General features: G+C 46.4%; 1 protein-coding gene across 1 annotated transcript in view; it reads right to left on the bottom strand.

Moving 5' to 3' along the window:
- NECAB2 (N-terminal EF-hand calcium binding protein 2) overlaps positions 1-22,969 on the bottom strand; it is a 73,047-nt gene extending 50,078 nt beyond the window's left edge. The window contains exons 1-2 of the mRNA XM_068202797.1: positions 22,725-22,969; positions 13,910-13,934 (exon numbers count right to left, since the gene is read on the bottom strand). Coding sequence (XP_068058898.1) covers positions 13,910-13,934; positions 22,725-22,922 — 223 coding nt within the window. The 5' untranslated portion in view covers positions 22,923-22,969. The remainder of the gene's footprint in view (positions 1-13,909; positions 13,935-22,724) is intronic.
- Between the last annotated feature and the right edge of the window lie 2,715 nt (positions 22,970-25,684).

Below are 25,684 nucleotides of genomic sequence, written 5' to 3'. Positions count from 1 at the left end.
ATTCATCAGGATTCCCCTCTCACAAGGGACCTGTTTGCCTGTTTGTACACATGTAAGCCTGAAACTTTTGTGTTTCATTTACATACAAAAAGAAGAGGACACAATAAGTTCAGAGATAGGAAACAAAACAGTCCTTGCAAAACCAGTGGGGTTGGTGAGGGCCAGGGTTCTGGTCAGGCCATGCCATGGTGCCTGGCCAGGGGATGTATCTGACTGAGGGCTTGGTGTCATTTGGTGTGGGAGATGACACAACATTTGCTGTTTCCTTCTCTGTCCACCCTAATTAGAGAGAAGCTAATCCCAAACCGTGCCTGTCTCTCTCATGGAGCACACTGACATGCTTTTGCAGAGAGAAGGAAGCTCCCAATGGGTTCGGTGCTTTCCTCCGTGCCCATACCCCACGGGATGGCTGTGCTACAGAACAGTGTGGTGCCTGATGCAAGCTCAGCCTCTGTGAATCTGCACCCAGTGCTGCTGCAATAGCCGTGCAGTGAGAAACGTTTAATCCTCATTCTTGTTTTATAAAAGGATGAAAATGCTCAGCATGCTGACAATTCAAAGGTTTAGCAGTCCAGCACAGAAATACGTACTGCAGGCTTAAAATTCTAGAAGACAGACAGTAAAAAGAAAAAAACCCTGCTCATGCTGTACTGCAATGGCCCAGTCCTGCTCTGTACTGCTTTATGAATATAAGAAAACTGCTTTCTTTTACAGTGTCTTGGTTATCCAGTCACTTGCTGTATTGTCTCAGGTCAGTGTGGGGCTCTCAGAAAAAGCACAGGGGAAGGGAGCAAGTGGCCCCAGTGATCCAGGGTTTAAGGCTCTTGATACTGAATAAAACGTGGATCTGTTTGCCCTGCTAAATCTTTCCTTCAGCTGCAGCCGGGTTTTGCTGTGAGCAGCCTGAGCCTTCAGCCAGGGAATGCTGTGTCTGGAGAGGGCTCACCCTGCCGGGATGGAGCAGGGCCATGCTCAGGTGCCACATGTCACATCCATGGCCCCAGCTGTCAGCAGGGCAGGTATCTCTGCTCTTAACTGATGCCTTGGTTTGCCAACACTTTCTTCTTCCACCTCCTCTACCCAAATCTACCCTCAACCTCCCATCTGTCTTTCTTTGCCCACTTGCCCCCTTATTAGCCCCCTAGAGGGAGGGGAAATGGGAAATGGGAGAAGTACGAGGTGTCCTCCTCGTTTGGGTATCACAAATCCACCTTTTTAGGAAACATCTACAGAAATTGTCTTCGCAGGCAATCAGGCAGCCCCAGCCCCGCTGAGAAGGACACTGCAAGGCAGCGAGCACAGTCGGACTGCATTTGCTGAACAGCAGTCACCCTCTCCCTGGCTGCTGACCTTTAAAATGTCAGGCACCTCATTTAGAAAGCAGCAATTGGGTTTGAAAAGTTTTTAAGGCTCTGTGTCCTGCTCCAGCCAATTTTGCAGACAGTGCTCTGTGAGAATGTCTCCCACTGCTTGGTTTTTCCTTTCCCCTTCATCTCCCCAGGATTTCAGCATTTAGCACCTCGTTCTCTCATGCTGCTCTTGTTATAGGAGGATTTAATATTCCTGGCTATGGACAACCCCACTTGTATAACTTCTTTTCAGTTAATTCTCCCTCCAGTTAAATGCTAGAAAACCAATTTTCCCCTCTGATTTCCAGCTTAGGAAAACCTTTTGCAAGATCTAAACTCTGCTGTTTTCCTACAACTACATTACAGGATGCAGGAGAGAGGAAACAAGTTTAGTTTCCTTTCTTTGAAAAATATAAATATTTTATCTTGTTTTTACCGTCTTATGCAAGTACTTCCATTTATAGCACACACTTTTTCCCCCACTGTTTGACACATAGCAAGCGTATTAATTGATACCACGATCACTCCAGCTACAAAAGGATAACAAGATAATTCTGCACATGGCTGTGTTTGCCTACAGCCAAAGCCTGAGCTTCAAAAGGCCCAGGGACAGTCGTGCATTCCCCCTTCCCTACCTCTAGTCTCCAGTTTGAAATGCAGACAGGCAAGCTGTGCCTTCCTACCACTCATCTTTCCAGGCAGAAGTATTTCAAATTAATTCATGGTCCCCTCCTGCCCCTCCGTCCTTCCTTTCCTCTTATCCCACCCCATGGGGATGTCACAGGGGTTAATGAGTGCTGCACATTTGCTCTCTGCAAATGGTGCTGGTGCCAAGGAAGGTGGCAGTGTGGTGCCATGGCAGCTCTGCAGCTGCTCCTGCCTGCCAGGGTGCAGATTGTCCCATTTATTATTATTATTATTATTACTATTACTATTATTATTATTATTCTACACTGCAGAACCTATTAATGTGAATACACTGGTAAAGATTTTGATAAATCTTGAACATTTTGCCAGTATTAATTCAACCCTTTTTAGAAGGTGGGGAGGGATGTATAAAGGAAAAAAGAAAGCAGTTGATGGTACTACAAAGGCGAGGAAGGAAAAGCAGCCTTGCTTAACAAAGTGTAGCATGTTCAAAAGCCAGCAAACCAGCCAGCTGGAAAAGTAACATCTCCACGATGAACAGATGATCCTTTGGAAAGGAAAACAAGCCTCGGTGCACTAATTTTTATTAGCAGACCAGGCCCAAGCCTGTGCTTTGGTGCTGGCACAGCTGAACAACACACAGCCAAATCACCGTGTGCATCAAGCAGAGCTCCTGGGCTCCTGGAGTCAGCACTGAGGCTAAAGGAAAAGAACCCCCACTGTATGTGCAAAGCACCAGAAGCACCCAAAAGCCACACTCAGCAAAGCCTTAACGCCTTGCTCCTCCTAGAGCCTGAGGCTGGAAAGCAGTGAGTAACAAGGGGCTGAAGGCACTGACATCTGCCCCGTGTCAGGCTGGGGGCCTCAATACCAGCACCCAGTTAAGGCAGAGACTTGGCAGCAGGAACTGATCTTGGATCCAAACCCCAAAGTCCAGGCTGAGTCGATTCTTGAAGCCAAGCCCAGCTGTACCAGCCCTCTAAAGTTCTGCTGAGGGGCAGCAGGAGCGTGGCCAGGGCACCTCCCTTTGCGGCTGACACTCAGCTCTGCTGCGGCACCTGGCCAACACAGACAGGTTTCACCTCTGCACTGAGGCTGCAGCAGGGTCACAGAAAAGAAAGTTACACTCAAAAAATTATTCAAAAATATTTCCACTCCTAGAACTTCCTGAAAGTGGTGCAGACCTCTCCCAGAGCAGCACACCACCTTCCCATGGTGCAGCCAGCCAGCCAGCCATGAAGCCAGAGACACTCAGGCTCCTGCTCCTCAGCCCACGAACATCCATTTTCACTCTTTGCTCACACATCCTCTCATGTAAAAAGATGAGCTGCTCCTGCCCCTCAGATTATCCTTGCTGGGAGTTACAGATGTGGATGTATCATTGTTTCCCCACTGCAAGTCAGTAAGATACACCCTTCTCTCACATGTATGTTATCTGGTATTTTAAATGAGTGAGAAAGATAAGAGGAAGAAAAAGATACCCATGATTTATAGCTGTTCCTGGCCAATTGCCTGAACACAGGCTGCCAGAACATATTTTCTCACAATTGTCAAGCAAAAATTGCTAGCACATTATGAGGATAACTTGCAGCAGTGTATTTGTTCTGGATTCAATTTTTGCTTTATTTAATTTTAATAGCTATAATAAAAAATCTTCAATAAATACAGCTGATCTGCAGAAGATATCTAATTAAAAAGGATGCCAGAGCCCAGTGCTCTGTCCCTTGTTCCCACAGCAACAAGAGCAGAGGAGAGCATGCAATCAAAGAGGCAAAAGGAGTACTTTTCCTCCACTAAAGATCTGCTCCACTTCCCCTGAGGGAACTTCCCAGGGATTAAAGGCAAACATAGGATAGCCCTGCTTCCAAGAAAGAGAAGTAGCAATAGAAGCTCTTAGTGAGATTTAGGTGGTGTAGCAAGAGAAATAATGTGAGCTGAGGGTCACAGAAGAAGCCTGTGGTGGTGGCAAAGGCATTTTAAGGAGTTCCCACACTCATCACCTCCACCTGGGTGTGCATTGCCATTCTGCACCCTGTGACTCCTCAGTACACACTGGGAGCACACAAACCACGCCACTGCTCCATGTGAAAAAAGGGTAAAACATCCAGGCTGGAGCACCTCTGCACCAAAGGCAGCATTGTGCACCAGCCCTCCTAAGGGAGATTCATTGAACACGAATTGAACCCTTGCATGAAGTCATCTCACAGCCCCTCCATGCCTTTGAATGCAGTTTGGGAAATCTGGCACTGATACTCCCACCAAGGGAGCAGGACAAAATCAGGCCTTTTTTAATCTCAGTTATGGCACACATTTAATCTGCCAGGATACTATATCCAGTCAAGCTGCAAAAGTCCTTTCCAAGCACTTTAAAACTCTGTATCTGTAAAAAAAAATCAAAAAAACCCCACCAAACCAAAACCCAACCATACGAAACCAACATTAGCAGAAGAAAAAATGATTCGCTTTATCTACTTTAAAAAGTTTCCCTTTTAAAAGCAAGATGAGACATTAATTAGACAGATCAAAAAATGTTAAATCCTCAATGTCCATCACTTCCCTGACTTGCCACTATAGCCAGAGCCTTCCCTTTCCCTTGCACGGCCATTTCCATGCAGAACAGATCTTCCTGCAGATACCCTCCTCTCCTGAAATAGAAGCACGACACTGGGGTAAGGCTGGGCCAACACTCACAGCCACATCTCACCTCCACAAGCTCCTGGCTTCCCTGTGGCAGGAGAAGTGCCCCATTCCCCACCAAACCTGCACTGTTTTTGTCCCTACCCACAGGTACCAGGTGCTCCTGGTGCAGCCCAAGCTCAGCAGACCCACAAAGTGCTCATGGCTGTCACCTCTCGAGTGTGCCCAGCTGTGCTTTGGCCTTTATCTCCCCTTTGAGATTTGCTACCCACTAACCTGAGCCAGACCATAGGGACATCCCCAGCACCTGGCCCAGACAAGGAGCTGGAATCAGTTCAGGCCTTGTGTCATGAACTCAGAAGAGATGACAGGGCAGGTTCCCATCAACAAGGAAAATACATGAATATAATGTTTCAACTGAAATTGCTATCAGGATACCTACAGCCGTGTCTCTCCAGGTCAACAATCCTCATGCTCCAGAAAAACCAGGGCAAGAACCACCACTTTTAAGGCACTATCAATAAAGCTTACATTTTTGGGGTCGGGTTTTCAAGTAGGTAATAGGTCCACAAGTGTTTTATCATGCCCTTTGTTGGCTGTCCTTGTGCCATGTACACATATTTGTTCTGCAGCCCCCAATTAAATCTCTCAACTTTGGCTCTGGAAAGAAACATCTTTAAAAATCCTCTCAGCTAATTGAACTTTTCAAAGTCTCCTCGGTAAACCACATTCCTTTATTCCCACTCTCCACAACTTGCAACATGGTCATTAAATCTTTTACAATAATATATCCCCTTTACTCCTGTCCAGCTGAAACCTCTAATGAGGCTTGCAGAAGAAAACCCACATCTTCCAATCCACAAAGAGAAGAAGAAAATAAACTCCATCTTCTTTGGGTTGCATTGTGTGTCAGACCTTACTCAGCGCGCTTCAAAGCCGAAGGAGCCTTAGGAAACGCTGCCCTCAGGATCAAATGCTCAGCCCCAGATTGCCAGGCTAAAGCATAACCCCTGCTCCACATCCCCTCCCTGCAGCTCTCGGGGATATTCACAGCTGCTGTTTGTCTCCAGCCCCCTGTGCTAAGGGAATTGAAAGGAGGAGCTGAGAGGGAGGGGGCATGGAGCAGAGAAAGAGCATCGCCTGTGAAAATGCACAGGCTCTGTCACACACAGACCCCACCCCAGAGGCTGAACACAGCCACCCTGCCCCACTGCCCAGGCCATGGGGTAGAACCCAAACACGGGCATCTCTTTGCCCTGCCAGGGAGCAACAGCTCCTGAGGACAAGAGGTCTGATGAACCGCAGGAAGAGGCGCAGGGGCAGGCAGGTTTGAACCTCTGACAGGGACAAACACAAACAGCAAGAAGGCTCAGCTGATGGATCAGACTGGAAATCCACGTGTGGGGCAGACTGGTGGGTGGCTTCCAATGCAAAAGCGCTGATCAAGTCTGCTCCTCCACATCTGAGCACTGTGAGTGTGGTCCAACACAGAGCACAGGTCAGCAGTGGCCCAAAGGCTGGTACTTCTGCCCAGACAGTGCTCACAGGAAGATGAGCCTTCAGGTCAGCAGCATCATCTGAGTTTTTAATGGGCTGAGATGTAGCCTAATATGAAAGTGTAAAAGCCTGCGTGTTTGGGTGTCTGACTGACTCTGAGGTTCAAATCCATTTATTGCTGATGCAGAAATGTCAGAAGCCCTGAAGGTTACAGCAGTTAATGGCTTTTACCATGGGTTTCGCTCAGCAGCTGAATTTTTGAGAAAGAGTGGAAAGAAAGGCTCAGCAGCCGTGAGAAGGGATGGTGCTGGGCACAAAAAGCAACCAGGAGCTGCCAGCACAGCCCTGGAGTGCAGCAACATGTGGTTGAATATATTTTACAAGCACAAGGCAGCAAGCACCACAGGCAGCAAGCACACCTGAAGGAGGCCAAATAGTAGTAAAGCTATTTTTCTAAGTTTTTCTTTAAGTCAGGTTTGATATTCTAGCTGCAGGTTTTACAGCAAAAGGGCAAGGACACAGGAGATGGCCACCTGTACTGCAAAGTACTTTGAATAGTGAGGAAAGGGCATTCTGCACAATATCAGTCAGGAACCTGGGCTATCAGAGATCAGCTGAAGTGTCAGCAAGCCAGCTGCACTCTGTTTAAACAGAGGAACATTCCCAGCTCGTTATAACCCTGCCAATCCCATTCCCTGCTCCCGGTGGTCACCAACAGTGCCTCCATTGCCCACTGCCCAGGAAGGATCTCACAGTACTTTCTATTTTGGCTGCCTGTTCTCTCAGCAGGAAAAGGCTTCAGGAACAGGACAACAGAAATAACAGTTTTGGACAGTAATGGGCCATAAATCGATGCTGTGCAGAAATAGGTGGAATATGGGCATTTCTGTTGTGGAAATTAAAGTTTTTGTGCTGTCACATCATTGACTTGAGTTCATGTGGGTTTCTGGGCTGAATCCAAACCTTGCCAGCTCAAACCTTCTTTGGCTTAAGCCTGGCACTAAGCAAACCACATGTGGGCCTTGATTAAAGCCAGGCTGCTACAAAACTCAGCCTGTAGCACATGCGGTGCAATTGTTAACAAAGTCATAACCCAGTGCACCCAATTCAAGGTCTGCTCTGCAGAATTAAGGTAATCTAGGGGAAAAAAAATCCACCCCTTGATTCTAACATGAATTTGCTAACAAGCAACAGGAAGTGACTTTAGAAGAAAAACAGATCCCAAAAACTCCCAGCTCTTCATTTCTGCTACACAGCATGCAGCAGATACCCTCAAATCTTTGAAGAATGAAAAAGGCAGCCCTGAAAGGGCAAAAGCAGCTGGGAAGGGTCCTTTCAAGCCAGTCAATGATGAAAAGCAAATCACAGAATCTTTTCCTAGGTTCACAGTGATAAAGGGTGGATAGAAGTACGGAACACATCTAATGACAGCCTGTAGAGCATGGCCAGCAGCCACCTTTCACAATAACTACATTATCTCAAAATTCATCATCTGGTGGATAGGTTTGTTTATTATTTTGGGAACAGCATGTGTCAGTTTAAGCAGATGTCCTCCCTTCCAAATCATGTGCTGTGAACTTTGCAAGGATTTGGAAGCGTAACTGAGAGAACTTGGGAATGATACAGGAGTCCAAACAACTGAAAACAAATTCAAACTTTCTCCTTGTAAACAAAGGTCACTGCACAGTCTTACAAGGCTCTTTTTGATTGTCACAGGAAATCTAGACTATCTAAATGCAAATCTTTTCTTATTTACTTAAAAGATAAATACATTTAGACTGGTCATCTCATCATGGAAGACCTATCAGATTTATCCATAGTTACAAAGCCTGATTCATCACTGTATTTGTCTACTTATATGTGGGTGGCTGCTAATACTGGTTTTGTTATGCAAGAATTATAAATATTCTCACTGAGAATTAATGACTTAATTTAGATGCACCAGCAGGATACGAATAGCTCAAGGTTTTCCCAGCACATGAGGAGCAGAAGCCATGCAGAAGGTAATTACCTGGTCTAGAAATAAGTGGTTTTGAAGAGTGATAACCCATTAAGGCAGGAACTGCAAAACACCCAAGAGCTCACAGTTAAAGCACAATTCACCATAGGGCTTGTGAAGGTGGAAGGAAGGGTTATGTGTGCAACAAGAAGCTTATTAGGTGTTCAGGGTCTTCTTATTCTGATACTATTTATAGATATCTAGAATTATCAGTGCCCTAACTTGGCATCTTTTTAAGATCCAGTAAAAGCACCCAAAGTTACAATGCCTGAATTTTTCTTCCTTGATGCCTTGAAAGCCATGTTATTGAAGTTCAGGTTGCTTACAACCATGCAAGTCCCGTGCAAGTGTATCTTCTAAAAGGGCCTCAAATTCATGGGGAAGTGGGGGGAGATAAGTATTTCAAGTCTTAAAATCAACTTGTGGACAGTTACCAAGATAAAAATGGGGTCTTTGGATCATCTGCTCACCAGTGATAATTTTCGCCATCCGTCTCTCTGTGAATTTCTCTGTGATCCCTCACTACCAGAACTGAAGAGGCATTTTCACTCCATTTTGCCCCAGTTTCTGTATTGATAATTCAAGACCAGCAAGGGGCATTCTCAGAGTGAAAGGAAGAAAATGAAGCATTTACACAGTAACCTGTGTCTGGTTGCATTTGTGAATTTGAGCTCTAGGCACATCCACAGACAAACATTCATTTCTTCCTACTTTAGGCTCATTAGAGGGATTAAAATAATTTCTCCAAGTGGGGTCTGGAAAAGGTGGGTGAGACTATGAGAGCCATTATCACTAAATATCCTGCAAATTCCCCAGATCTGTAAAGGCCTCAGAGGAACTGCCCCTGCCTACAAACAAGACACTGAGGACAGGCACAGAGCATTTGTGAAGGGCTGGAAATTGCTAGTAGCTTCACCTGTGTGCTCCTCTGGAGACCCACTACACCAGGATTCATTCAGCCTTCTCCCTTTGCTGAATGCCCAGGACTCTCCCTGCTCTCCCATCACCATCCCTTCAAGAAATACCGTCCATGGGAGAAACCTCACTCTCTTCCTTTGTGTACTGGTGTTTAACAAGACTGATTTCTACTCAGGTGACACTTAGGACATGCCTTCTTGAACATTATGAAGAAGTTGAGTTCTTCATAATGTTCAAGAAGAGATGTGCCTGAAGTTTTTCATTTGCTTGGTTTTGTTTTTCTGCCTTTTTCCAACTTTTGGAGCCTGTGAGGTCCCCATACCAGGGGATCAGCAGTGGCATCATGGCCACAAAGCCACCAGGCAGAGCAGCCCTGCCAGTTTATGTGTGAGCAGCAGAGCTCCCTCTTCTCACAAGGACACAAGGCCACTCACAGCTGACCAGGCTCCTTGGCCAGTTTGTTGTGCAAAGCTATTTATGTTCCCTTCTTGTCAGGAGCTCTCTATGTGCCCCCACGGTTTGTAGTGTAATTTGCCATGAGACTTGTAACACTGAGATGTGCAGACCTTTCCTTACACAGAATAGCAGCATAAATCTCATTTAATGAGCTCTTAAGTGACTAACAGAAATCTGTGAGCAGCTATTTAAAGGACAAGCCCTACTGGGATAGGAATGGGCACAATGCCATTGCCCTCATGGCTCTTAACCAAAAAGCCCTTTCCAAACACCAATTCCTGCTTCATTCATGCTTCCTTTTTTTCCCCTTTATTAGCTCTGCTATGTCCTCTGCAGGCCTTCAGCTGATCATTCAGATCAACTGAAAACTGAAACCTCCTCTCAGCATTTGTGCTCTGGATTTCTTCACACTTCATTGTATTTCATTTCTGATAACAGAAGTTATTCACGACAGCATGCGCTGAATGGCTTCATTCTCATCCTTCTCTAGATAGAATTTGAAGGGAAAACCAGAACAGTTTGGGCTCGGTCTTGGTACAGAAATCACAAGGGCAGCAGCAATAGGAAGATGCCATGTTGACTGAACCACTGTACTAACTCACCACTGCTCGCTATCAGGTGAAATACTGCACCACTGCCAGCTCCTCCTGCCATTTTCTGTAGGTGTTTTATAACCATATGCCAAGGTTTTGGCATATTTCCTTTTGCATCTCCCCTCTTCCAGGGCAGAGGTCCAGGGGAAATCACCTAAAGCCCATTGCCAGGAAAGTCAGACCCATGGGTGGGTCAGACTGATGGCCATTTCCATGAGCAGGGTCTAACACTTGCAGCAAAACCAATCAACTAAAGCATAGATTAAAGCTGGCTGCACTTTGCATTTAGTTACGCTCAAGGCATGGGGGCTGGGTAGTTGCAGTGAGTTGGAGATTTCCAGATAAAACATCAGCTTTTGGGAAGATGCTTATCTATAATGAATTGTTAGCAGTTAGGCTGTTCTGCCAAAATAAAACTCTTTTAATCTTTCAAAGAGAATCCTGGGCTATTTAATTGATTTGCAGCTTTCTAATGAGAGGATTAAGTACACAGTAGATAACTCAGATGATTGACAGCTCTACTGCACCAGCCTAAAACAAGATGCCTCCGTTTTCCCAGCACATTCCAATTAAATGATTAAGTATTGTTTACTGGGGCTGGGAGGATTACAAGACAGTAGGTGGATTTATTAGCAGAGAAAGGAAAAAACACTCCTACACAAAAGAAAAAGATTATTTTGAATGACTAACAGCCATGCCCCTGCAAAGCATGACTAGATGTAACAGAGTTATTCACTCAGGCTACACTCCGGCTCTTCTCCCTTTTTCAGACCATTTGTCAGTTTATCCAGTTATCTCCAATGTGCTCAACGTTTCCAGGTGTCTTATGCAGATCATTTCCTGAGTTTATCACGTAGATAGTTACAAAACTACTTGATATTATCACTGGGGAAAAGGTTGGGAACTTAGCTCACATTATAGACAGAATCTCACTTCTCTGGAGCAGGAGACCAAGATGTCTTTTAACAAGCAGGGGCTGCTTCATTAGCAGCCCTTTAGTACATGTAGGCACTGAATCCAATCACCTAAATACAAGTACCTGAACATGGCAGGAGCAATAATGTGGTTTAGCATCTTGCAGCAAGAACATCCAATTTTACATGAATTAAGGATTTATGTGAGAAGGTTTGGAAGAAAGGGGGAGGAGGGAGATCTCTTAAATTCAAGCTATCAGGCTCCATAGTTACCGTGTCTGAACCAGCCACTCTGCTTTAACACAATATGTACCATTTTTAACATAATATGTACCATTTTTACCAGGCTGGTGTGGAAAAAGATCAAGATGCTGAAAAGATTTCCAAATTTATGACCTCTTGACTGCACATGAAACGAGACTACTCCTTAATCTTACAATCCCTTCCTTTGCCTTTAGGTAAGCCTCTAACCATCTGATCTCTGCATGGAAAAAGTTACATGAGACGTTGTAGTTAAACCAGATGTTGAGAGCTAAAGTTTTGTTCAGACTTTTCCCTGCCCTATTTCTGTAGGGTTCCTACACAGGTCTGTGAGAGTGGCTTTAGCACAGCTGAGGAAAGCAAGGGTTGCCAGTGCTAGGTAAAGCTGCCAGCACTCCCTGCTGTGGCAGCTCTGTCCCCAGTATGCCACCATCACACAGCACTGGATAATGATCCATCTCAGCTGGTTAATTAGAAGAGCAAAGTCCCTGCCAGACAGGAACCTCTGCAGCTGTGGAGACCACAGAAGCATGTTAACAGAGTAAAATATTTTGGTAATCTGTGGACTTGTGTTTTTAACAGTCTGTCTAGGGCTCAGGGCCCCATCTGGGATTCAGACAAAAATGAAAAGTGTGAGATTTTCATTTTTCCTCAGAGGGCTGTGCACAGCACCTGCTGTGAGACATAAAAGCAGCAGGCTGATGCTTCCACTGTTCCTTGGAGCTGTAACAGGTAAAGCCATGAATAGGCTGAATTTCAACAAATCAATAAAGTCCAGGATGTCACAGAAAAATTGTGAAAAAGAGATCCCCAGGGATATGAAATACAAAGATATTACCTCTGGCTTTGGAAACCTCTGAGCCCTAGTTTTCAGAGAGGCTGTACCAATGGAAATATTCTTGCACATCTCCTACAGCAGCTGCTGTGAGCTGCAGGAGGCTGGAGAGGGGCTGTGGGGAGCTGTGATCCCAAAAGGCTGCAGAGGAACACACTGAGCTAATTATAATGAGTGGCAAACTCTGTTATCCAGAGTTCATCAAGTATAAATGGCTGGTGAAACTGGCTATTGTGGCTAGCAAGTGCTGTGTCAAGAAGCAGCATCTAAATAAATGTAAGGAGAACCCCTGGAGGATGTACAGCCCTGCAGAGGACAGCCCCAGGATCACAGTCCCTGCTCCAGGGGACTGCAGAGCAGGGATGCCCAGACTGACGTGTGCTCCAAAGTGCCACCTTGCAGGAGCCAGTCTGGGGACAGGGGTGCCACTTAACTCCAGGCTGCTTTGTGCCAGCCTGGCCCCCAGGTCCCATAAAAAGGGAAGGGAGCATTGGAGCTGTGGAGAGCACCTGCTGTGCTGCCCAGACACTGTGGCTGTAGGTCCCGTGCACTGCAAGCAACAAGAGTGGAAGCAGAGATGGAGAAAGCTCCTTCATCAAAGAGCACCTGGCCTTCCTTAAGAGATCCAGCTATTCTCCCTGCAGTGCCCATTGAGGGTCAGGAGAGGCAGGACAATTTACCTTCTCTGCCTGTGCTCAGTGGTGTTGGTCTCCTCACCCCCTGCAAGTGCAGCCCTCATCCTTGGCAGCTCAAATACCTGCCCAGCACCATCTCTGAAGTCACTCAGTCTGGTGCCAAGAGCATAAACTCATTTTTTCCTCTCCACTCTCCTTGCATCACACAACTGCTCAGCTTTTCTAAGCAACAAACTTCAGCATCTCATTACTCTGTCAGTTGCCATAACCAAGTGCCCACAGTTACACACCATTTACTTCTTCTTTATGAGCCAGCTGGCAGCACCCTCCTTACTCAGGGGCAGTGAGGATACCCATCTATGAGCACCAGCAGAAATCAGGTATCTCCCTTTTAAAGCTGGGAGAGAACAACCAAACTCTCCCCTGCGCTCCTCTGCACAACCCTCCCACATGTCCCTCTGCAAACACACAGAGTTTTGATGCACATTTAATTTTCTTCTTGTACAACAGGGAAAGAATAGATACTAGCTCTTGGGATTTTATCTAGAAGCTAAAATAAAACTGCTTTTCAGGTTGTGAAAAAATCCTGGGATTGGGCCCACTGACTCTTCTTTCTTAAGCTTGTTATCTTTCCAGTTCTCTCTTTCCACGTCATTTAATGAAGACTCATCCATGTTATTCCAAATGTAAGGACTTGGCTGGGCTCAGTGCAGGTGTTCAGCTTTCCACAGGCACAGACTGAAAATATACATCAATGTGTGTTGCTCTTTGATGTGTGGGTCCAGTCCCTCAGGGACCAAACTACTAATATTCACAAGTTACTTCAAGATTACCAAGGGGTGGATCCTCATTTATCACTTACCTGTGATTTATTTTTAAATTGTTTTTGTGAAATTGCTCTTAATCCGGTGGATTCTGCCACGCCAACTTGCATACCAGTATCACTTCTGCTCTAAGCATATATTTTCAAAAAAAAAAAAACAAAAAAAAAAACCCAAAAAACCCCAAAAAAACCAAACCCTAAACCTTTTCTAATGTTTCGAGTGTATCAGCGTCAGACACAGTAAACTGAGCAACATTTAAACACTTGGATGTTATTATCAGGAAAAAGAGGAATACTGACAATAGTCCAATCAAGAAATGTGAAGTATGAATGCACAGACTTACCATTTTTGTCAGCTCTTCTGAAAATCTAGAATTGAAAGAGAGAGAGAGAAATGTGTTACTATGTTGTCCAGCATGGAGGGTGAAGCCCTTTGCACCAGGACCGTGCTCAGCCCCACACACAGGGCAGGTTCAAGTGCTCCCACCCCTCAAGACCCAGTTCAGGGGCTTTACTGAGCTCACCCTCCCCAAGACTCAGCTCATCTCCCCCAGAGCAACCCAACTGGAATAACTGGTGGAAATGCTTTCAGCACTTCCAGCACCTCCCTCACTTCAGAAAGCTGAAACCATGAATCCAGCCCCAGAAAAATACACACTAAAAAAATTTCCAACCACCGTGCAGCCAGTCCAGACAATTTCTCTGGAGTCAATAAAATCTCTTAAACCACGTTTCACAGCTCTGCACTTCTGAAAAAAAAAAAATTATTTACAACATTTTTTTTTAAAGCAAGTCTCCTGCGTGGGAAGGAGATTATATTTAGACTTTAAACTACAGTGTGGAGGAACAGCCCACAGAGAGGAATCGAATGGCCATTTCAGAAAGAAAAAAATTGCAATAATGTGTAGCACTGTAGAACTTGCCAGGGAGAAAGAGAGCAGAAACAACTGTTTCTGGTGCTGTTTTTCTCACCAGTCTCATCTGAGCAATAGTCCCCTAACACTGGTACCACAATCAGCTGGTCACTTGGAGGGCCCCTGCTCTGAGTTTTTAACCACACACACTGATTACACATTCATTAGCTAGCCCCACTTACTTGATGCATATGTATTACTTTATTTTACATGGTCATACCCCTCATCAGAAATCCTCTTATGGATCTTTGGGGTCCATGCTCAACATCTGGTGTCCTTTGTAGGTGGCTGTTCCTCGACCCCCACTTTTGAGTAAGCCAAATATCTTTGCATAATTTCTACTTTATCACCCCTGCAGAGCTGAGCTGCCATCCTGCTTCTGTTTTGCATGACTTCTGCATCCCAAAGTTACATCCTTCATCTACTTCTCCAGGGCTGTGCTGTTTTGCTCTACTGTCCTTGCCAACAAAATGCAATTATTAGCGGAAGGCCTGTGCAAAGACTAGAAACTTACAGGTTCCTGCCAAAAATGGCCACTAGCACAGGTTGGCTATAAATTACCAAAAAATTAACATGGGCAGAAAAGGTAAAATATTCTCATCATCTCTTCAGGCCTGACCCTATTAATTTGAGCAAGAGCAGAGATTTTAGTTGTACAAAGAAATTTCCCTGAGGTGGGAATAAAAGCACCAGCAAGACAGATCAGAGTCAGCCATAAAATAGTATCTCATATTTTCTGGGTCACAAAACCATAAAAAAAATACCAGAAGAGAAATTGCTGCACAAAACAAGAACCCCAAGAGACAAATTGAATTGCAGAATATGCTATTTCACTGAATATGTCTTAATTAAAGAACATTAATCATTCTTTTCTCCGAAGTCCTTGTGAGGCTAGCAGCCAGGGGCAGAGTCAAAGCAGGACTTTCTGGTGTACTTCAGCAGAGGCAAAACCCCTCTGCCTGAGCCAAACCAAAGTGTTGGGAGTCACAGAACTGCCTGCAAGGATTACAGCTTATGACAACATCAAAACTCCTCTTGTGCTGACCTCCATTTTTAAGGAGCAATTAGAAGGTTTGGGAGGGAAAATCCAACCTCTCTCCACACTTACAGATTACATTGATGTTAAATTTGTGTTTTGAAAGGCCAGCCAGTCATGGCTTGTCTATGGGAAGAAGTAATAAATCCCAGCAGGACCCCAGCAAGCTGCATGGCTTTAGCACACATCCCTCACCTGTGCTCAGTATGCCCTGCCCATTGTATGAAATACTCCTCTTTTCATGGCTGGGACACCCCAAATCCTCACTCTCCATGAGCACCTCCAGATGAGGCACTTCTCTTACTGGATGCTGATTATTTCTGGGCTTTTTTTTCATCAACACATCCTTCTGTTGCTCTTCCCACTGCTTTGAAACCAAGGTATTACAGCCAGTCTACAACAGAAGGAGCAATGCCTGTCCTAAGGTCCCATGGGAGATCACCATCCCACTAAGCACAATTGGCAGAGGGAGAATGAGAAGGCAAAATCAATAGGTAAAATGTAGTTTAAAGTGGGAGAAAGGCTGAACCTGCAGTGCTCTGCTCCATGGAGCTGTTTGCTTTGCAAAAAATACTTGGAGCAACAGGAAAAAAAATAAGAAATGAAAGAAATGTTTAGAAATTGAAGTATTTATATTCATCTTCGCTAAATGAATATTTTAGGACTTTAACTCTCCCAGACAGTCCCTAAAGTATGACTATTAGTAAATGAACGTGTTGATGTGTGATGAAAGATCACATTGGCTGTGTTACTTATCTAAGTTTATTCTACAGGACCAAGCTGCTTGGCTTTATTATTGCTAAAGAGAAGGATTTATTCTTTCAACTTAATTGAACCACCTAAAATTTGCACACATAAAAAAAATTAAACTGGGACACCTGGAAGGAAAAACAATTTAAGATTAAGTCATCTGTCAGCACAGGCAGGCACTGCATCAAGGTATGAACACTGGAATGAGCATCGGGAGGCTGATAAAGATGTAATATCGTCTGTGATAGCTTGGCAGTGCTGCCAAAAATGCTGCTGCTGTGAAGACCCAGGATTTATGTTCTGGCTCAGCAGAGTGCCCTCCCCCACACAGCCCAAAGACACCCTCTGCTCAGATCTTGGATTAGTTGTTCCACGGTGGGAATGAGGTGGTGGGCTTTCCATAAGGGAAAGGTGTAAGACCTGGGGATGGAAGGGAAACCACAGCCCCTCACAGCTTCCCTATGGACCAGAGAGCAGACCCATAGTGGTGCCAGGCTCCCAGGGAGCTGGGGGCAATGACAGCTCCCAGCAGCTCCAGAAGAAGGGAACAGAAGTGAGGATGCTGTGTCATCTCCATCCAGCCCGCAGCCGCTCTGCCGGCTCCCAGCAGCTCCATCCTCACTCAGCAGCAAAGTCACTTAGACTTCGTCAAGGCAGCAGCCCTGGAGGTCAGCGAGAGAGGAACTAATGAAATATGGATGGAGAAGTGCCCTGTCCTGCCAGGCCCTCAGCAGCAATTGGCTTCCTGCGCCTGCACGTGGCCGAGGACCATCCCATGGGCTGGGGCTCTGGGAGCCGGTGCTCAGCCTGGCCAGGGATGCTCTTTCCGCTCCATCACCCCCTGTTCTCCAAGCGTGGGGGCACGCACGGATCTCGGATGGGAAATGAGAAATTATCCACTTCAAGTACCACAGCAACCATCTCTCCCATCAGCTGTGCTTTGAAGCTATTAAGCAAAGCTCCTGAAGCACAGGCTAAGTCACACAGTGAGCCCACAGGATGCCCACAATATGGGCATTAACCCATTTTATAGGATTTATACAGGCAATGCATGCAGTTTGCTGTCTGTGGCATACTTAACCCATTTACCAGTGGTTTAGATGAATATAAACACTATTTTCTCTAAAGCAAAGAACTTTTGTCAAGATTTCCAATGTGTTTTCTCTAAATGTATGTTTTTGCTATATTCTTAAATGGCTACTACAGATATTTAACTGCCAGAAGTAAGCAATTCAAAACCCTGGTGGTAATAATAAACTTGAAAAAAAAATGACGGCTTCAAATTTAAACATTTAGGTCTGCCTTCTCAAAGCTCCTGGATGAGAACATGCCACACTGGAGGCTGCTAAATGAAGGTTTTCTCACGAATTTTATTAAATTCACAATAGCACTCCCCTAAGAAGCCCAAAAATTATTAAAGGTTTGTGGAGTTTATAATCCCTTCACCAGGTTAATAAGATGTTGATTTAAAATAGAATGCAGCGGAGTTGAAATTCTGTTTTCTATCATAATCTGGGTGCAGAATAGAGGCATGTCTCATGCATGAGGAAAGCCTATGGAGGAGAAGGCATCCACCTAAAAATATTATTGATCCTCATACTATGTTTCTGCATTCCTGTTCTTCTCCCAACAAGTCTGGACACTTCCTTTGGAGTTGAGACAAGGTTTTATATCAGGCATGGCCTTTATTTCTCAAACTTGAGGCACCAGTAGGAATCTCCTCTCCTACAGCCTCTCTCTGTTGCTCTTTCTGGTGAAAATGTGAGAAGATAATGACCTGAAGCTTTGTCACTATAGACTATGTCTTTAGACATCCTCAGGTTAATGAGTGTTCCCCATGCAAGGGGAAAGGTTTTATTTTGATGTTTCAGTAAGGAATATACCATTGGTGTAGAAATACTGTCCCATCTGCACTGGTTCCCCACAAAACAAGGCTGCAGCAGAGCTCCAGGTCTCTGGGCATTTTCCCACTTCAAAGCAGATCCTTTTTCTTTTTCCCTTCCTCCCCAAGAGAAGAGCAGCTGACACCATGTCCCAACCTCTGCTTTCACTCTTGCCTTCTCTTTAGACTTCACCTAGCTGGCCTAAATTAAAGTTGCATGAGAAAGGTAAGAGTTGCATCTGATCTTCTGACCTGCTGATGTTCAGCACTAGAAGTTACTTTTCTGTTCAGCTTCATTTCAAGCACCCACTTGCAAAGCCCTGAAGATCAGAGGAGAAGGGATGGACTCTCCTGTGTGTTTGTGTACCTGGCAGTGAGCAGTTCCTGAAGGAAGAGAGCCTGGCCTGCCCTGGCCCTCCTCTCCAGCTGTGCCGGCAGGTACAGCTCAAGGGAAGATATCAAACCATGGATTTCACAAAGGGAGGATTAAGGAGGAGGAAAATAGCCCTCCCAGTTCACTCAAAGTGAGGAAGCAAACAAGGACAAAGGAAGGGGAATGAACCAACCTTGGAAAAAAAAAAAACCAACAAAAAAAAAGAAAACAGAAGGAAAAAGGTGGAAACAGAAGAGGAGTGAGAAGGGATTCCTGGGATTCTTGTGGCTGCAAGAGCCTTGCTATTAAGGGCTGCACTGGAAACCATGTTCCACAGAATGGTTGGAAATGGCAGCTCTGGATCTACATTTGGAAATGCACCATTAGCACAAACCAGATTCTCTGTATCTTCTATCCAGACACCTCACTCAATCCCATGGGGCTGAAGAAGCACAAACCAGATTTGGCCACATAAGTGAGGTTGCAAGTGGAGCCATAAGAATGAGAGATGGATTTGAAGTTACCTTTCTGTCAAAGAATAAAAAATCAGATAAAGGTCAAAATTAGTTTTCAGCAAAAGACAGGGTAGCTAAACCAGAAAGCTTCACCTGACCTGAAATGAATGGAACTGTATTCTTCAGAAGTGTTTAAAATAAAGCCAAAAATCAATGCATTTAGTCCCCATTGGCAAGAAAGGAGGCAGGGAGGCCAGTGCTGCTTGGGGCTCATAGTCCTGCCATGGGGATGCTCATTCATAACCGAGGCTGATCTTTATTTTAGATGCCAAGCAGGAGATGAGCCATGGGCCAGATGGAGCATCTTCCCCTGTAGCTGCTGTGACTGACCAGCCCTCAGGTGCTCTGCAGTTCACACCTCTGCTGTCAATACAGGCTTTTGGCAGTGACAGGAAGGCAGGAGGAGATGAGCAAGGACAGCCAGATGATCAGCCAGCTCTGAAGTACTCCCAGACAGAACAACACCTGCCTAGACATTTCCGGCGCCTCGAGGGCCATCCACCTCAGCTCTGTGTTGCACATGCACTCATTCACACAGCAAATACAATCTGACATTGGCCTACCCACAGAGAATATACACCCATATAATGCATCCTCCTGTTCATAAGCATTGCAACATGGAGGATGATTTGTTCTTGACTGGAAATGCCAGCATCTCCTCTTGTGGGTTGGAGCAGCTCTGTGACAGTTTTTAATACAGGGGGTTTGTCCTTGTGGGTGCAGGAAGCATTAGATATCCTGTGTCCATCCACAGCCTGTGGCGTGAGTGGGAATACCTGCTGCAGATTGCACATGCTGCCAGCCCTGAGCCTTGGGCTCTTGCAGCTGGAGCAGACCCAGAGAAGGCACCTGAGGGTGGGCACAGACCCCTTGCTCAATCTCAACCCCTTACAATGATCTGACCAATGTTGTAAGAGCTGACCATTCATTCGTTCATTCATTCGAGCTGAACTGGTAAACATTATTCAACCTTTTTTAATCCTTTACCTAAAAGGCCAGAGGCAAAGTAAAAGAAAAGCACTGAAGCCAGCCCAAAGTTAAGATTGATCCTCTAAGTGGCAGTAGCCAGGTTGATGGCAGAAGACATCTTAGCCCCTTGTGTTTTGTTCCTCTTCAGCCCTCAGTTTTGTCCCACAGCAGCACAGTTGTGTTTCTTTGGTGGAAAGAGCACAGAGAAGTTTGTTCTGACACACCAGACACCCTCATGGAGGAGTCAGAACAAGAACACAGGCGATGGATGAATTAAAAGAAAGCCAGAAGAGGAAGAAGTGACTAAGGTACTATTAGCGTCAAAGCTATTTTATCTAATTCATAACCAAGCCCAAGCTTTCCCCTCCTCCCCCAGCCCCCAAGAAACTGCCTACACAGCACACCAGCTCACAGCTCATGGAAACGTGTTAGCTGACATAAAATCGTACAGGTCTTTTACTTCATCCTCCCCCACGGAGAAGCCGCACTGCTGCATGGCTGGGACTCACTGCTTCCCCAGCACATCCATCAGCAAAAATGTGAAGGAGTTAAATGGAAAATAGGTTATCATGGCTGAGCGTTCAGTGGGATGCTTGTTACTTTCATGCTAATGTGTGAAAATTAAGCTAAATAGGTGTTCTCTGTTTAAACCCTTTGTATGAAAGGGGGGTCTCGCAGTGCACTTGAAGGGCCCATTACAGTGAAGCCACAGCTTCAATTTGCTTTGCTATTGTGCCTGGAAAAAAAGGAGAAAATCAAGTTCTAAGGAAAGAGGGGAAAAAAACCCCTAAACTCTCAAATCTTACATTTCCAGAATCAATTTCTAGTTTCAGCAGGTGAGAAAGGGCTCCCATTACCATTGTGAAAAGGAAGAATGATCAGGAGCTGTACACCCAGCTCTATTGTACTTCCCACTGAAATAATACAATGCTCTACTGTGTTTCCCATTCTGAAAGTTCATGGCTCTTTTCCTAAGCTCAAACCTCAAAGTGGAAAAAAAAAAATCACTTAAATATAGTAAAATTGAATGGATATGATACCATTTTGGTGGCAGAACACTCCTAACTCAAGAAAACTCTTAGATAAATTTTATGCTGCTTCCTAATTGCATTTGTGCTCTGAAACTCAGATTCCAAATTGTAAAATTTTGGCAATCTCAGGGCAGATTAAAAAACAAAGCAAACAAAAACCGAAACAAACCAACAAAAAATAAAAAAAAAGAACCCCAGGAACTCTTCCCTAAACAAGTAAACTTAAAAGAGATAAGGGTGTGAGTTGCACTTGTCCTTTGTTTCCTCGGAAGATCACTCCCCCAGCCTGCAGCTGCCCACCTGCCGGCCCCTTCTACGGGCAGGATCATCCATCCATCCATCCTGCTCTCTGAGCTGCTTTTGGCAACCCTCTAGAGACAACGGTTCCTCAAGGAACCAAAATGCCTTTCAGCTCAGGGTGCTCAGAGATGGAACGAGTTTCAGACTCTCCAGCCCACGCCAATGCCTACGGGTTCAGCAAGTTATTTACAAAATGTAAGGGCTTCCCTTGAAGAGCTACTACTGCCTATCCTATCTCTAAGGAGAGCATGAGTTATCCTTTACTACAGCCAATGCTTCAGTAGTTTATTTTGCATTCATTACTTCTTTTAAATTTTTTTTAAAGCTAGGAGATAGCAAAACAGAGGATCTATGTGTTTAATTACTGGATGATGCAAAAAGACTGTAATTACACCATTTGCACTCTGGCTGATTCCACCCCATTCTCCCAATTCATTTAAGTGCAAACAGCCTCGGTAGCTCCCTAATCAGAAGGTCTGTAAATACAGCAATCGAGGCACTGAGCACGTCCCTAACAGCCCCCCCCCAAAACCAGGATTAAAGACCTACAGTGCATCCTCATCGCAGCTGACTGAGGGGATGCAGGACCTGGGAAAAGGCTGCAGAACCTGCAGTGGACCCCCACGCTCAGCCCGTCCAGCGGGTGCAGGAAACAGGGCACCCCAGTGCCCGGCCAGCCCGAGAGCTGAGAGTCCTGGCAGGGAGAAGGACACAAGCTACATCTCTATGCCCCATCCGGTAAAAAAAAGGTGCAGGGCTCAGGAGAGGAAGTGCAGTATCCAAACTGCACCCCATGCCCGGCCCGGTCCAGAAGATGCAGAACCAAGGTGCACCTTTTTCCCAGCTGTCCCAGAGAGTGCAGAGCGGGGGGACAGGGGACCTAGGCCACCCCGACAATCTAGGACATGCAGCACCGGGACAAGTGGGGGCAAGACCCGGGCTGCAACCCCATACCCTAGGCAGCCCAGGGGCACGGGATCTGGAAAGAAGTTGTTAAATTTGGGCACTCCTACACCCAACCAGCCCGAGAGATGCAGGACCTGGGCTGCATCCCGTGCCCAGCCGGCCGAGGATGCAGGACCCGAGGAACAGCCCTGATGCCGAGCCGCTCGCCGGTGCAGGATGCAGGTAAGCTGAGAACCGGGCTGCAGCCGCTTGCTCAGCTGGTCCAGGAGATGCCGGACCCGGGCAATAAGGGCGATCCCGAGGGCTCGAGCGGGTGCGGGACACGGGCAAAAGGCTGCGGGACACCCACGCCCACCCAGCCGGGGATTGCAGGACCCGGGCTCCAGCCCGTGCCCGGCGGGTCCAGGGAGTGCAGGAGCAGAGGAAATCCCCGCTCCCGAGGCGGCGCGGGGCGGGAGGAGCCGGGATGCAGGGAGCACTCACATCGAGGATGACGGAGGTGCCCTTCCTCTGGGCGGCGGCGGCGCCCGGGGCGAGCAGCTCCCTCTCGGCGAGGCCCTTGTCGCCCATCCTGCCGGCCGCCCAGCGCAGCAGCCCGTCCAGCCCGCGCAGCGCCGGCGCCGGCTTCCGCAGCAGCTTCTGCACCCCGGCCCGGCAGTACCGCGCTGCCTGCTCGCACATCGCTCAGCCCGGCCTCATCCCGCCGCCGGGACTCCCCCTCCTTCTCCTCCTCCTCCTCCTCCTCCTCCCACAGCCGCTCGGCGGGCAGCGGGCGGGTCCGCGGGGGACGCTGCCCGAAGAGCAAAGGGGGAGTTTTGGGGTGGGGGTTGGTCAGCCCCCCGACTCCAACACAAAGCACCTTTTTAGGTATTTTATGTCTAAAAAGACTAAAACCGTGTTCTCTCGCCTCCACAGTCTCTCTATACTCACAGCAGATTTTAGCAGCTTTTTGTGAGGGCAGAAGAGAATAAATTTGTTGCTAGTAAATAAAACTTGCTCCTGAACCCCTCTCCCTCCTCCAGAAAGTCCCTATTCAATGAATAGTCAGCAATTCCAGGTGTGGTATTGCAGCATGTGTGGCTACTGCACTAAACACAGTATTCCAGCTCAGCTGGAAAATATTCCTGACCCTGTAATTCTCTATTGTGAGGATATTTCTTTGAGATACTCCTGTGCTCAGCTTCTAAATCAGCAGGATTTAGACTTGCAGTAGAGGCAATAAGTCTTCTTGACAAAATGTCACTAGATAATTTCATTGTCCTCTCCACACCAAATTGAGTTCAAAGAAAGACACCAAAGCAGGAGAGCTCAGACCCAGAAACTTGGAGGTTTCCCTGGAGTTCTGGAGTAGCCATAGGCTCCAAAGAGCCTTTCCCACATGCAGCAGCCAGACCCTCTCAGAGGCAGCTCTAGAGGACTTCATGACCCACCAGGGCCATGTCCCAGATTTGAGCACCTCTGACACAGGAGCCAGCACCCCTGCAAGCACTGCACACTTCCCACAGGGAGTCCTGTGCCTGACCAGCAGCAGGATTGCTCCAAAGGGCCTGACCAGCCACTGCTTTCAGTGAAACAAACAGCAGTAAATTGTTCCTTTCAACAGAGCTTACACATTGCAGTTCACCAGAACCTAGACCCTCAGAAAAGCCTACCTGGAGGAATTATTTAGCTGCTTCTTCTAATCATCCATCTTTATTCAGGTAAATTGGGGTGAATTTTCTGTTTGAGGTGACAGGTGGAGAATGTATATTTTCCTCTCAGCTGCTGCTCAAAGAAAAGTGAGTGGGAGCCCAGGTCTTTCTGCTGAAGTACATGGAAAATAGCTGGAAGCTCTTAAAAGCCTCTTAAACAAATGAGGCACAGAGAAGCCTAGCAGTAGGTCAGGACACCCAAGAGCTCTTTCACCAAGCTCTTGCCTTTCAGGCTTTCCTTCTCCAGCAATGCAAAACTCATGGGGGAAAACTGAGGAATTTCAGGGGTTTATGATGGCTTGTGGAGCACTTCAATGGCTCTGTGCTCTTTCACAGGGATGCTCAGAGCAGTGTCCAGCCCAGCCATCACTCAGTTCCCAATCACATCTCACAGCAAAGCCCAGCCAAGCCAAGACACCTCTTGTCCTCCTTGCCATGAGCTGGTGCCAATCTCCTGTACCCTTCACTGTCAGAGCTACTCTGCTCTTTTGTACTTGTACAATGATCAGATTATTCACATTCTTCTTTCTCCTTTAGACATCCCTCCACTAAATGCCTGGTTCAGACTGTATTGATCACATCCAGGTTAGGATTACTATAAATGCTTGCTAATTAAAACTATTGACTGAATAAATTTAGAAATAAGATTCTTTGAAATTTCCTTTCTATTTGCCATGAATATTCATTACTTGGATTTGAAGTTTTTTTCTGTGCTTTTGTCAAAAACAGTTCTTGCTAATGTCAAAACCAGCTCTGTGGCATTTAAATACTCATTTTTCCTACTAAACAGATCAAGATAGAAAACAATTCTGCCATTCAGACATTAGGAAGAAGTCAACCATTTGTAGTGGGCTGTGTTACTCGGGGCTATTCCCTAGTTCCCATGAGGCTGAAGTCTCTTTTTGAGGAAAAAGTGGGAAGATTGTTACTACTAATCTGAGCCAGGTGAGGAAACTAAGGAGCTCTGCTGGTGCCAGCCCATGTCACACCACAGCCAAGGGTGGTGGCAGAGGCACAGACCTCACGTTGAGTTCTGTGTGCCAAACTCATCCCCTGCTTCCTGCCAAGGGAGATGGGACACTGCCTGTCCTGTGCAAATAAACACAACTGAAGCCAGGGCGTCAGGGCTCTGCCAGCTCTCCCACATCCTGTGCTGCTGCTCGTGGCACTGACCCCAGCAAGCAACCATCCACCAGGGCCAGAGGAAGAAACCAAAAACCAAACTAGTGAGGGACAAGTGGAGACAGCAGGGTTTACTCGCCTCTTCAGCTGCAGCTCCTGGGCATCCAGCACACACTGCATTTCATTAAAGGTGGAGAGAGCAGGACCACCAGCAGCCACTGGCTGCCCTGAAAGCTTTATCCATAATGCAGGTGCTGAGTGGCATAGGAATTAATAGGAGAGAAGGAAGAGAATGCAACTAAAAAGCACAGTTAAATGCAGGCAAAGTGCATCCCTGGGAAAGCAGCAAGCATTAATTACAGCTTCTGGTAGGCTCAGCATGGTCAGGCCGTGAAGGGCCAAGGGCAGCAGAGCCCAGCGTGCAGCACAGCCACTGACCTGCTGGCATCGTGCTTCCCATGCTGTGCTGCAGGCACAGAGCTCCAGCCCTGCCCAGCAGAGGAAGGGAAAGCTGCAGGGAAAGGCAGCAGCTGCTGCTCCACCTTCTCCACCCTGACATTTAACACTGAGCCTCCCCACTGCTGCACTGGCCAGGCACATGCGTTCCAGACCTCTACAGTGTTATAAATG

This window comes from Anomalospiza imberbis, chromosome 12 (assembly GCF_031753505.1).
Source record: "Anomalospiza imberbis isolate Cuckoo-Finch-1a 21T00152 chromosome 12, ASM3175350v1, whole genome shotgun sequence".
NCBI classification, from domain to species: domain Eukaryota; kingdom Metazoa; phylum Chordata; class Aves; order Passeriformes; family Viduidae; genus Anomalospiza; species Anomalospiza imberbis.
This window is presented reverse-complemented; position numbering and strand designations above follow the sequence as displayed.